The sequence below is a fragment of the Pleurodeles waltl genome, chromosome 9 (genome assembly GCF_031143425.1).
Source record: "Pleurodeles waltl isolate 20211129_DDA chromosome 9, aPleWal1.hap1.20221129, whole genome shotgun sequence".
NCBI lineage: Eukaryota > Metazoa > Chordata > Amphibia > Caudata > Salamandridae > Pleurodeles > Pleurodeles waltl.
The window spans coordinates 326,931,556-326,945,808 of record NC_090448.1 but is presented as its reverse complement, the minus strand read 5'-3'; the positions used below and the strand labels follow the sequence as shown (position 1 = coordinate 326,945,808).

The 14,253-nt window shown below is 43.5% G+C and overlaps 1 protein-coding gene across 1 annotated transcript in view; it reads left to right on the top strand.

Moving 5' to 3' along the window:
• TRAIP (TRAF interacting protein) overlaps positions 1-14,253 on the top strand; it is a 222,037-nt gene that overhangs the window by 193,802 nt on the left and 13,982 nt on the right. The window contains exons 13-14 of the mRNA XM_069206848.1: positions 9,085-9,207; positions 9,889-9,939. Of these exons, the coding sequence (XP_069062949.1) occupies positions 9,085-9,207; positions 9,889-9,939 (174 nt within the window). The remainder of the gene's footprint in view (positions 1-9,084; positions 9,208-9,888; positions 9,940-14,253) is intronic.

The window sequence follows — 14,253 nt, the reverse complement described above, 5'->3', positions numbered from 1 at the left end:
GCAATACTCAGAGACATGGCCAAGGTAAGAAAGGCTGAAAGACGACCACCACTGAACAAGACACACAAGCTGAAACGTCAAGACTGGGCCAAGAAATATCTCAAGACTGATTTTTCTTAGGTTTTATGGACTGATGAAATGAGAGTGAGTCTTGATGGGCCAGATGGATGGGCCCGTGGCTGGATTGGTAAAGGGCAGAGAGCTCCAGTCCGACTCGAACGCCAGCAAGGTGGAGGTGGAGTACTGGTTTGGGCTGGTATCATCAAAGATGAGCTTGTGGGGCCTTTTCGGGTTGAGGATGGAGTCAAGCTCAACTCCCAGTCCTACTGCCAGTTCCTGGAAGACACCTTCTTCAAGCAGTGGTACAGGAAGAAGTCTGCATCCTTCAAGAAAAACGTGATTTTCATGCAGGACAATGCTCCATCACACGCGTCCAAGTACTCCACAGCCACAGCATGGCTGGCAAGAAAGGGTATACAAGAAGGAAATCTAATGACATGGCCTCCTTGTTCACCTGATCTGAACCCCATTGAGAACCTGTGGTCCATCATCAAATGTGAGATTTACAAGGAGGGAAAACAGTACACCTCTCTGAACAGTGTCTGGGAGGCTGTGGTTGCTGCTGCACGCAATGTTGATGGTGAACAGATCAAAACACTGACAGAATCCATGGATGGCAGGCTTTTGAGTGTCCTTGCAAAGAAAGGTGGCTATATTGGTCACTGGTTTGTTTTTGTTTTGTTTTTGAATGTCAGAAATGTATATTTGTGAATGTTGAGATGTTATATTGGTTTCACTGGTAATAATAAATAATTGAAATGGGTATCTATTTGTTTTTTGTTAAGTTGCCTAATAATTATGCACAGTAATAGTCACCTGCACACACAGATATCCCCCTAACATAGCTAAAACTAAAAACAAACTAAAAACTACTTCCAAAAATATTCAGCTTTGATATTAATGTGTTTTTTGGGTTCATTGAGAACATGGTTGTTCAATAATAAAATTAATCCTCAAAAATACAACTTGCCTAATAATTCTGCACTCCCTGTACAGCTTTTGGATATTTCTATCTACTCTGGTGATTCATACTGGCTGCCATGTCAGAGACACCAAAGAAAGGCCTTTACAGATCCTGTTCCTCATGCTTAAAAAAGAGATTATATGTGGAGGATCCACATGAGGAGTGTATTTTCTGCCTGTACCCCAGCCACAAGACTAAGGACTGCAAAATCTGCAGGAAGTTTTGTACCAAGACCCTGAAGGACAGGGTGGGTCGTCTTCCTTTGTGACTGCAAAGAGGTAAGACTAGACATTCTGCCTCTGATGAGGACAGTGCCTCTTCTTTTATTTCTGCCCCTAAACACCTCTTAAAAGAAAACAAAGTTCTGAGGGGCAAGAGCCACCTAGGAAAAAGACATCAAAGCATGGCTCTCCACAGAAGAAGACTGGGTACAGAATCCCTCAAAAAAGTAAAGAAAACTGCTTGAGAGCCTGCCACCACTGCTCCTAAAGTGCTTCACAAATTCAAGAAGCCTAGCTCTGCTCCACGATACCCCTGTCAACGACCGTTTCATCTGTGTCGCCTGTGGTGGTAACCATCTCTAAGTTGACGGCAGCTGATTCTGGATCTTCGTCGACGTGGCGCCCCATCTTGTCGACGCTTCTCTCGCCGACGACACACCCGTCGCGATGCCCCCGTCGACCACACCTCAGTCGACGATAATTCCGCTGACGCCTCCGTCAGCAGGGCTCTCGTCGACAGTTCAACTGTCGTCGGCGACAATGTTTCCAGCGACTATGGTATCGTCCAAACCCCGAAAAGTTGTTTTTTGCCCTCCACACCAGGAGCGCTTCCAATGAAAAGGCAAAGACCATCTACACTACTTCTGGGTCAACCTGCCCAACATACGCTGCTTAAAAAGCTCTCTAAAGCTGCTTAACACCTGTTACATCCCTGAGGAAAGTTTCAAGACTCTTACCATCTAGGTTTTTAGATGAGTAGCTAGGAGTCCTTCACAGCTACACGTGAAATGCCAGGAGTACTCAGACGACAACTCGTATTATGGCCAACAGTACTATGAATCAGCTCCACAACAGCAGGAAACAGTACCTCTGCCCTCCGGTCTGGTGTCTGACCTCCAGGCTATGCTGGCGGACTACAGACAGCGCTTCTACCCTCAACCGAGGAAAGATCCCACTCCAGCAGTTTCTGCTCCAGCTACTCCGGCACCTCTGCCAGTTTTTCCTACGACGCCACAAGTTCCTCGTCAGGCTCCGCAGAGTCCTCAGGTCCAGGCCTCTTCTGATGAAGCGGCAGAGGAAGGAGAGGTTTTATCTGACCAGGACGAATGGGATGAGTATGTTCTCCGGAGCCACTGGCAGTCGAACCTCCTCCTGAGGATATTGGCTCTTTCCATAACCTCTTAGAGAAAGCTGCAATTACCATCTACGCAGCAGGACTGTTTTCTGTATGATTTTAAAGAGCAGCACAGAAAATCAGTTAGGGCTATCCCAATCATTGACCGTGTCTGGAGTCCAGGGCTAAAAATTATGAAAAACCCGGCGACAGTACCAGCGGTGTTTACCTAAGCTGGACAAGAAGTATAAGGCAACAGAAGACACTCCTGCGTGCCTAGTGGGTCACCCTAAACCAGACTCTGTGGTTTCCCAGGCTGCCCAGAAACGCTCCAAGAACCCTTCAGCGCCTTTATCAGCCCCTCCTGATAAGGATGGAAGGTGCCTGGACAATATCGGGAAGTTCTCTTTTATGTCAGCAATTGTGGTCCGTGCGGCAAATTCCTTGGCACTTCTGGGCATGTACGACAGGCAGCTGTGGTCTGACATCTCCCACTCTGTAGAGGACCTCTCGGATACCAACAAGTCAGACGCAAAAAAGATCATTACAGAGGGTCAGCGAACATCTGCAGAAGTGATTGACTGCGCCCTGGACATTGCGGCCATGGGATTTAGGCTTCTGGCTGGTTCAGCCATCTTAAGGCACCAAGGATGGCTCAAAGCACTAATTTCAGGCCAGATGTCCAAACAAAGATCCTGGATCTCCAGTACGATGGCCAAGACCTGTTTGGCAAACATGTTGACGATGCCCGTCAGGCGATCAAGTCTGATACTGCCAGGTCATTGGGTTCCCTTCAGTACAAGCGTACTCCCTTTCGAGGAGCCGGGGGTAGAGGTCACTCCTCTTTTAGAGGTGGCTACCAGTCCTTTTGCTATCCACCCTACTCTTCCCAGTATCAGTCATCCAGACCCCAGTACCATCAAAGGCAGCCTCCAGCGGCAGCATACAGCAGACCACCTCCTAGAGGAAGATTGGGAAGACAGTCCAAGGATGCCTTGTGCAGGCAATGACCGCCTCCAGGGGCCGGCTATCACTCCCTCCTTGTCCTGTCATCTACGTCGCTGGAATCAGATCACAAGCGGGTTCTGGACATAATAACTCATGGCCATCTACTAGAATTCATTTCCAGGCCTCACAAAACGCCATCTTCCAGGGAGCGCCAACAACATCTGCATCTTCTCCTAGAGATAGCAAGCATGTTGTCCAAAGGGGCGATAGAGATGGTACCCTCTTCGCAGCGAGGAAGAGGTTTCTACTCTCGATTCTTCCTCGTCAGAAAGAAGTCCCGTCTGTGGAGACCCATCCTGGATCTGAGGCAGCTCAACAAATATCTCAAACAATACTTTTGAATGGTAACTTTGAAGGACGTACTACAGCTTCTCAACAGAGGCGACTTCATGGCTTCCCTAGATCTTCAGGATGCGTATTTCCACGTTCCCATTCACCCCAAGCACAGGAAATGTCTGCGATTCATGGTTGCCGGCCACCACTTTCAGTTCAGAGTGCTACCCTTCGGTCTCAAATCCGCCCTCTGGATTTTCACAAAGTGCTTAGCCCCAGTGGCTGCATATCAGAGACGTCTCAAGCACCAGGTATTCCCATATCTGGACGATTGGTTCCGAATATTTCTGCTCTACGTCACACCCTCAAGACCACGTTACGTCTTTTCCAACAACTAGGTCTCACTCTCAACAGAGACCAGTCACAGCTCCAGCCTACCAGAAGGATAGTGTTTCTGGGTGCTATATTAGACACAAGTCTTACAAGAGCCTTTCCTGCAGAAGAACGCCAACTCAAGCTTTTGACCTTGGCAAAATTAGTTCGAACAAACAAGTCTCTTTCAGTTCAGAGGTTCAAATCATTACTGGGGATGATGTTCTCCTGTATCAACCTAGTTCCACACTATCGTCTTCGAATGCGCTCTCTACAGGAAGAGCTCGACAAACAGTGGAAGCGGGCGCAAGGGTCCTTGGGCGACATCATTCACGTAACGCCAAGAATGGTCCACTCCCTCCAGTAGTGGTCAACACCTGCAAACATTTCAGTTGGTCTTGAGTTCCTGAATCAAATCCCTCCGTTCACCATCACGACCGATTCTTCGATGGAGGGATGGGGCGCATGGCTACAAGATCTGCAAGTCAGTGGCAGATGGCCCAATTCTCATGCAACGCTGCACAGCAACCTTCTCGAACTCAGAGCTGTGTATTTTGCACTACAAGCTTTTCTCCAGAGAATCCCAGGTTAGTCAGTGCTGGTCTGGGCAGACAATACTACCACCATGCACTACATAAACAAGCAAGGCGGAACTCTGTCTCGCTTACTTTCCACAGAAGCTCAGCTCATCTGGACCTTGTGCATTCAGAATTCAGTGCACATTTGGGTGGAACATCTTCCAGGAGTCAGCAACACCATAGCAGACTCTCTTAGGAAGCTGAGCACATTTTCACACGAGTGGGAACTGAACCAAACAACGCTGGATGCAGTCTTCCGCAGGTAGGGGACACTGAACCTGGACCTCTTTGCGACGCCCCAGAACGTGATATGCCGGTTTTATGCAAGCTGGCATCCCCAGCCTGGATCGTGGGGAAATGCCCTTTTGATAGCATGGTCAGAGATCTATGCTTACGCCTTTCCTCCGATACCCCTTCTTCCTCGGGTCATCAGCAAGATCAAATCGGAGCCCTGCCAGATAATTCTAATTGCTCCAGCTTGGCCAAGTCAACCGTGGTACACGGAGCTTTTGTTGCTATCCTCATGTCCTTCCATCAATCTAGCACCCATTCCGGACCTGCTCACCATCAGCCAGGGCCAAGTGAGGCATCCGGATCCCAAGCATCTCCGATTATGTGCATTGCTCCTGAGTTCAATGGATTTGGCCATCTAAACATTCCGATGGTCTGTTGAACAGTTTTAGCTAAGGCTCGGCAGAGAGCACCAATAAGACATATACATTAAAATGGAAGTGGTTTTGTTTATGGTGTTCTGCGAATGGTGTTCATCCGCTTACATCTTCTCCAGAACAGGTTTTACTGTACCTTCTCCAACTGGCGAAGTCTGGTCTCGCCCATGCTTATCCACTTAGCTGCTATCTCCAGATACAGGGGACCATCCAAAGGTCCGTCTCTCTGGTCTCATAGGCTGATAAAGCAGTTTATGAAGGGCTAGGGCTTATTCCGATTCTTTCCTTCAGCCAAACGACCTCCTCCATCTTGGCAACTGAATACAGTCCTAACTCAGTTGATGAGGGAGCCATTAGAACCTCTTCGTAATTCAGACATTAAATATCTTACCTGGAAGGTAGCGCTCCTCTTAGCTTTGACATCAGCTCACAGAGTAAGCGAGATTCAGGCCTTTACTATCCAAGAGCCTTTCTTGAGGTTTACAGACGACAGTCATCGTACGGACAAACCCGAAGTTCATCCCAAAGGTGCCAACTGATTTCCACATGAACCAGCCAGTGGTCCTAAGGACTTTCTTTCCTCGACCCAAGACTGGGGCAGAAAGATCGCTGCATTCTTTAGACGTCAAGCGATGCCTTAAATTTTATTTGCAGCGCACATCCTCAATCAGAAGATCCAGTCAGCTGTTCGTGGCATTTAGTGCGCCCAGGAGAGGGCTTCCTGTTTCTAAACAAACCATCTCCAAATGGATTTCTAGTGCCATAGCCTTTTGCCACCAAAAAGCTGGTCGACCGCTGGACAGTAAAGTTTGTGCACATTCTACACGTGCAGTGTCCACTTCTTGTGCACTGTTCTCTGGAGTGTCCCTTCTAGACATCTGTCGTGCAGCCATGTGGAGGACAACGCACGCCTTCACTAAACACTACTGCCTGGATGTTGAATCGCTCCATGATGCCGCGGTGGGTCATGCAGTTCTTAGACATTTGTTCAGATAAGGTGAGCTGTTTGTTTCCCTCCATCTGCTTCAGATTTAATCACATTTTCTGGTTATTATTTACTTACCTTTCTTGCATATTTATATATTTGTGTTTACAGCATTATTTTATTGCTATGCATGTAACTGTCTGAAATTATTTATGATTGACAGACAGTATTTCTTGGTACAGAAAATGTTAGTTACTGCTTGCTATTCTATTCAAGCATGTGAATCTATGAAAGTTCCAATACTGGAGTAAGAAATAAGTTACTTTCCTGTAACTGTAGTTCTCCAGTTTTAGCCACTTTCATAGATTCACAGGTGGCTGGCCGGCCGGCCGGCCGGCCCGCCTCCCAGGGGGGGCTCAGCTTCTCTCTCTTCAGTGTGCTGGGTTCTTTCAGCACTTGTACTGGAAAAATCTGAGGGAAGGCAGCTCCTCACAGGAGGTGCTAAAGGGGTGAGGCAATCTGAGTGGCTCGAGCTTGAGATTGGGTCTATTTTACAAAACGACTAGGATGGGTTGTTGTATTGAGGCCTACTTCATGTATTGTGTGCATTCATCTTCAGGCCTGGTTATATATTCCACCGGGGACTCCCATCTCGACGACGAGGAAGTATTCAAGCATGTGAATCTATGAAAGTGTCCATTACTGGAGAACTAGTTACAGGTAAGCAACTTATTTCTTCTGTATACTTCGGAAGGATCTGAAAAAGACCAAGCCCAGTTGCTGCTGTTTGGGCCAGGAGAGTGTGGGGTCTGAAATTTCTGGATCTGAGCATCTGTCTTCTGATCAGACTGCTGCTTCAGGAGGTTCGCCTGCCACAGCAGCAGGGCAGGGACTTGGAATCAGATTGAGGGGTAACAGTTGAACTTTTTTTACCCTCATTCTGAAGTAGTTGATGTAATGCTAACATCCAGGCACCGGTCCATGAAATCTGTATTTGGAGGGTACTGGTAGTTTGTGACTTGGTACAACACCCACGAAACGGACCTGTTGCAGGCCAAAGTCTAATGTATTTCACCTTGTTTTATCTTCATCTTGGAAAGGTTTGGCTGTGAGCACAGCTCATGGTTACTTGTCGACCATTTCAGCCTTTTTACAGTTGCCGGACCTGTTCTTGTTCAAGTTACCTGTTGTGATGCATTTTCTCAAAGGTTTGCTACATCTTTCCCCCAAAGCTCTTTGTGGTGCCACTATTTCACTTGAATTTTGCCCTTATTTCCGCATGTGTATCCCATTCGAACCCCAATTGAGAGATGCCCATTGCACTGCTTCACCTTGAAAACGGTCTTTCTAGTCACAGTAATATTGGCATACTGTGTAAGGGAGCTCCAGCCTCCTTACACCACCATCCTGTTGGACAAGCAGGTGCTACAGACTTAAGCAGCATACCTTCCAAAGGTGGGGATGTCTTTTCACATTGGCTAAGCCATCACTCTTCTTAGCGTCTTTGCTCCTCCTCATTCCTCAGAAGAGGAAGAGAGAATGTGTCAGTTGGACTCCAAAACTTTTGGTGGATAATCAGCTTTTTGTGGGTTCTGTGGTGGAAAGAAGGGCAAGGCTGCTACCACTGCACTGGCATGCAGAATACCTGTCCTGGATATTAGTCGGACATCTACTTGGGCATCAGTGCGCATGTTTTCTAAGCACTATTTCCTTGACCGTGCGGTCCGCCAGGATGGGAGTTTTACCTTTTTTGTCCATCCTTAGGAATCTGTTCACACGGTGAAGAATCTGCGGTTAGAAGCATCCATCAGAAGATTTGTATTTACCTTCAGTAACTTTAAAGAGCATTCCGAAAGGTAAGTAGCTTATTCTTTTAGGTCAAAATGTACCAGTGGTGCAGTGAGGGGTAAGGATCGCATCAGACCAGAAATGTCATTTTTAGAACTGGCCTTTGAAACTGATTAAGCTTTTTTATCAGATTTGGTTTTCTCAATAAAAAGGCATGAATTCTATACTTCTATAGGTGGGCCTTTGGTCAGTGGTTTCATCCGCTGTTCTGTTAAATTTTTGCTTCTACCTACCACAGCGTACAGCATGGCACAACAGTTCAGCCCACAGTACCATTTCGAATCCATCACTCCATCACTTTGAGTGACTAAACAAGCCTGTGCACATTGTTCACATCCACCTAAAAGTAGTTCTAATATCTTCAGTTGCAAAGCTCGTTCACAAATTGCTTATTTATTATTTTTGTATTAACATTAAATACCAGCTACTTGGTTTGCTTGCTTGTGTAATAAGTGTTTAAGCAACATTGTATCTGGTTGCTACTTGTGTTATTGGTTAGGTTATGATTTATTATCTCCTTTACAAATAATTATAATAGTAAATGCAGTGACAAACTGGAAGGCTTGCTGTGTTTTAAAAAAAAAAAAAAAAAAAAAAAATTATCAGTAAAGCAGCCGCATCAGTAAGGTTTATTATTATTTTTTTTGTTTTGGTTTTGCAAGCATAAAGAGCACACTTATAGCTAACAGTACATTTTTTTCCTTTATTATTATTGTGATATACCTGTGATAAATAATTAAAAAAAAAAAGTAAGCCATCCCACCAGCTTGCCAAGGCCATATCTATTTTTCTTGTCTGTGCTTGTTTTATATTTTGTGAGTTGCATTGGCTTTGAAATATACTGCTGACTTGCAGAGAGTATTTGTGAAAAAAGCACATTGCCATGTAATTGTGCTTGCCAAGCTAGTGTGTTTTCCTTCTGTAACACAAATCCAGAATCAGGAGAGAAGCAAGAACTTGAAAGCACTATTCTATCTGGAAACAAGTGATACAATTGAGCCAGTCAGGAGGAGCACCTATAATACATTTTGTTTTTTCATTTATTCTCAATAGCATCGAGGAGAGGAGCACCAAGAAGCTAATGATGAGGTTCTTCTACCTGCCTTCATCAAGAACTCTCTTTTAAAGGGCAAGTCTCATGGTAGCCTGTTAAATCCTCATCAGAATAAAGGAGCTGTAAGTACAGTCTGAGAACTCAGTTCAAAGAAATGGATAAAAAGAGTGCTTCGTGTAAGCCTATGCTTATGTCAACGCAATAATCTTTTTTTTTCTTTGAACGTTTGTGTTTTTTTATACTAATTTTGTTTTTTGAATCGAAGACAGATTTCTAGTCTGACACCACAGTGATTTCCTTTGATTTCAGCAATCGTCAACCATACACTTTTTCCTGTGCCCTTGACATTTTCACGTAGCATACTTATTCCCTGGAAAAATGTAGTTGCGCAGTGTGACGGAGGAAGATAATTGAGATTAATTCTTCTGACCTGGAATATTAAATGGTCCCTCGCCCTTTCATTGAAAGTCCAGAATTCTTTATTTCAAGGTTTAGCATGATCACTCTAAATTCCCTTTGTAAACATTATCATTGTCTGAGACTTTGCAGAACGTTGTTGATTTCTCATTCTTGGCATAGTAGTGCTGTCTCTGTCTGCCTAGCATTTAGAGTGTCATCACCACAATTTATTTTCTGTCCTAAGAATATCCTACAGTGAAAATCTTCAGCATGTGTTGCCTATGCATTACTCATCTGTGTTTGCCAGTCTCTAGATACTTCCTCTTTGCCACAGGTTATTTTGTAACAGTTTTTCTGTGCTTTTAATTTTACACCAAATGACCCTTAAATGTATTTTCTTTCAGATTAGAACAGGTTACGATGGCATGGGAGGACGAACAAAGTTCATACAACCTGTATCCTTTGGCAGTAATTGTGTCTTGCTGAAATCTTGGTTTCTGGGAATTTTCCATTGTACGGCCTGTGAACTGCTTAGGTCTTTGCTCATATGCTACTTCATTTGCATCATAAAAACAGATATTGTTCCTGATGGTTTGGGTTAATTCAACCTGACCTAGATTTGGAGATTGGGGACTAGCAGGTGTTGATGCTTTTGGGAAGAGTGGAAGTGTGTTGTGATCTTATTAATCTCAGCCATTACTCCTGAGTGCTTTATTTCGGTGGCTAGGGATCTTTCTTTCGATTATTAGCTTGGAATAATTCTGTACTGTCTGACCAGATGTAGCCTTTCAAAGCGATCTACCTAAGGTCACTGGTGTATTTTCTACTGAACTTGAGTGCCCCAGTAACTCCATGGTACAAGCCCCCTCTGTCATTTGATCAAACCTTGTAACGTGTTTTTAAAATGTGGCTTATTTTCCTCTCTAAAAATGATATAGCCCATTCATAAAGGAGTGGTTTCCAGTATAGGACCTTTATGGCGTGATGCATGCAGCGTTGTTTAGCTGAACCCACAAGAAAAATTGCATACAGCAAATCTAAATAGAGATAGTGGTTATCCTGAACATCTGACAGTGATGTAGCCCTCCTTGTCCTTTGGTGGATACCTTTGAATTAGAAAGTGTTAGGCACAAAAGCAGACTTTTAAGGGGCCCCATTCCTTTTCTGGGACAGCTGTCGTAGCTGAGACCAAATTAATGGTAAACATTTGCTGGCACAAGTAAGCCTATTTGTATAGTGTGTGCACAGACCTGCCACCTTTTTCTAGGCCATATTTATAAGGTTTAAAATACAGGCAAGTGACAGGAAGGTATTGAAGCCTGCAGTAATAAATGATGGTTGAGTAGGTCGGCCTGGGTGGAGAGCAAGTATCTGGTTAGTTAACAAACCCTCCCCCATTGTAAGGAAGCATGTCAGCAGGCGCAGTGCTTTGATCAGGGGTCTGGGAACATTGGGAAAATCAACAAATTGTACCCTGGTGTGGGAGAACCCCAGGGTGCAGGGTTCGGCTAAAGCATAAAAACAATCTAATAAGAAAATTGCTAGAATAGTGATCGGAGTTGTTATCTCTGTTTGTGGGCTTTCAAAGCAATGGACTGAGGTAACATGTTGAAAAACCTATCTCAAACTATAATGAAGATTTAAAGGAAGAAAGTAAAACATTGTTTTTTTTATAAATCAGCAGCCTTTGAAGTTTCAGCAGTATACTATTGCAGAATAAAGGCATTCCAAATTGAAATAACATAGTAACATAACTCTTAGATAAAACTTTTGAAACATTGCCCGAAAGGCAACAGAATAAGACTCTCTCTTAATCGCAGCACTATGTGCAAGAAGAAGGTAAGTAATGGGAAAAATTAAGAAGCTTTCAGAGATTGTTTGAGGTGGTCTAAAAACTAAAGTCAGTAAGCTTTTTTTTTACCAGTGTAAGAAGACTTTTTAACTTGATTTTCTTTGATGCGAATAAAATGAACAATATATTTTGAAGGTGAGGGTACTGATGAGTGCCAAAGACAATACACATGTTGTTTTAAGGGTTTTCAACAATCGTCCTCAAGAAACCAAATTTGATCCAACTCTTATGGAATCCTGTAAGAAGTCTACCTCTCTTGCTGATGAAATACTGAAAGATGACCAGACAAATCACTATTAACTTTAAAACCACTCTAAAACATCTAATGCTACAAGCACCCCTGACTTTTCAGTAGTAGTAGCTCCTCTGAGTGCAGTCTCTAGAGACGCTGGAGCTTTACAGAGAAGAGAACATCTTTCTGTTTTATCCCAGACCTGATGTGCAATTCTATATTCAAGAAGATTGTCTTGAACTTGGGCAGTCTGGTTCCATATCTGGTTCTGCTCGATATGTTGTGATAGTAATGTCTATACCCCAGATACTCCTAAAACAGTTATTTGTGGGGGGGAAAATGGTGGCGGGGAGCTTAGTCTTCAGGCATCGCTCTGCCTAAGCTCATGCATTGGCCCCCACTGGGCCCCTGATTAATGCAGTTCTCTCTTTACACCCGGGTTCAGCAAGTACCAGATTAGGTGGAGCCATTGCGTGTGACAATGCGTCCCTCAGAGGCTCAAATTTGAGAATTAATTGGAAGGGAGCCTTCCAAAACTTTGTAGACCCAGTTGACTTGCATCTTTCTATTGATGCTCACAAATCTGAAAGATGAAAGACATAATATCACTTACAGAGACTAAATTTGCAAATGCTGGCAATGAGAAGGAAGGAGAGAAGTGGAAGGGAGAATGACAGGGAAAAGCGGGAGGGGAAGGGTAAAGAGAAGGAAAAGAGAAAGAGAAAATCCCTTCTGAAAGTGTCAGTGCGTGTGTTTTTTCTGACTGAGTCAAAGGCTTACTACCTATGGGGGTGCAGATGATGAAAGATGGTGGGTCATCCGCCCAGGTTTTTCCCAGAATGCGAATGCTTGCATCCCTAGAGGCAAAGGTGTGGTGGCGGGCGTGGGAGTCCTTTAAGATGACCGGGCAGGCCTGTTTCAGATGGGAGGTTAAGGAGAGAAGGGGGTTGAGCGAGAGGGTGTTAGGGAATACACAAAAAGGTAATGCTCATCAGAGTGACAACTATATAATGCTGCAAAATAAGTTATGTCATTTTAGAAAAAGGTATCTAAATATCAGCACGTACCAAGAGTACAACCTAATATATATTTTTTTAATTTGAACTACTGATATGGCTGCTCAGTGTATTAGGTTTGTCACATTAACATGAAAGGACTCCACTCCAAAAACAAGCAAGAGAGTCTACCAAGAGCTCCAAAGATAAAAACCTGATATTGCATTACTGCAAGAAACTTGTATAGTAAGGAAGGATAACTTATATAAAGAGTGGACGCTAAACTTGCATATGCTAGCTCAGTAATGCATCCATAAAAGGAATTGCAATCATTTTTTTCCAAGCCCTAGTTTCAAACCCTTGATCAATAAAATGATAATGCAGGGAGGTGTGTTATAGTCACTCAATATAGGAGCTACTATACTTAATTTGTGTTCAGTGTATTGACCCAACCAGGAGGATTCAGCTCTTCTTCATCAAATACATGCAGCATTTTTGGATAAGCCACAGGACTTCTTAATTGCAGGGTTTTTTAATTCTATTCACTCTATACCATGCACATTAATGCACGCCAGCGTATGGCTAAAAGTAGAAAAGCCATTCAACTTCTAATGGATAAGTATGACCCTGTAGACCCACCTGCTCACAGAATTACTACAGGATTGACTGTTTCTTGGTAAGCAGGAAATTACCACCTGTATTGAGTATTTTTTTTCACCCAACATGGGTGTCGGATGACGACCTGATTTAATTGGATCTAGAAATAATAAATGGGCCAAATATTAACCCGACTTGGACTTTCCTAAGTATTTACTACAGAATCAACAGTTTATTAAGAAACGGCAGTCTCATGTACTGGAATATACATATAGAAATTAACCAAGATTCAGCTAACATTTTTATTGAATGGGATGCAATTAAGGCATCAGTTAGGGGGTTTACTAAAGAATTCCTGTTACATGCAAGGCAACCTAGGGTAACAGAGAAGAACCAGCTTAGATCCAAGCTTGCAGATATTGAAGAGCAACACAACCAATTTTAACAATTTCAGGTGTATCTAAAATAGATAGTATGGTGAGAAATTATACACATGTGGTCACTCATAGCATACACCCAGCAGATCAGGTGATACCTACAATAGGAACTTGGGGAAAACCTTATTAGCATCACAGACATGAAGGTGCATAAAATTGTCCAGATTACATCGGCTAAGGGAGAATGTATTATAGACCTGCTCAGAATTCGAAAGGTTTTTTTTTTTAACCAACTTTATACTTAAGAATATTCTGATTTCGGGTACTGTGCGAAATATGAGTAAGACATAAAAACATTCCTAGATAAAAAGGAATCTGCTTAGTCTCGGAGGAACATCAGGTCGAAGTCTCTCATACAATCACTTGCCAAGAAATGTTCAAAGCTAATAAATTTACCCAAGAAGGCAAGACAGCAGGTACAGATGCTATTCCATCTGAAGTGTATACAACATTATTGCCATTAGTATAGCCTTTATTCTTTCAGCTAGAAACCGTAATTTGGCATGGGGCAATTATTCCAGAGTCACAGAATACTGCCTGTACAATATCTTTCTATAAGTCAAATAAATCCCCCAAGCGGTTAGTTTTCTGCAGCCCTATCTCAGTTCTTTGTAAGGATTTTAAAAAATATGCAAGAAATTTAGCAGCTAGGAAGC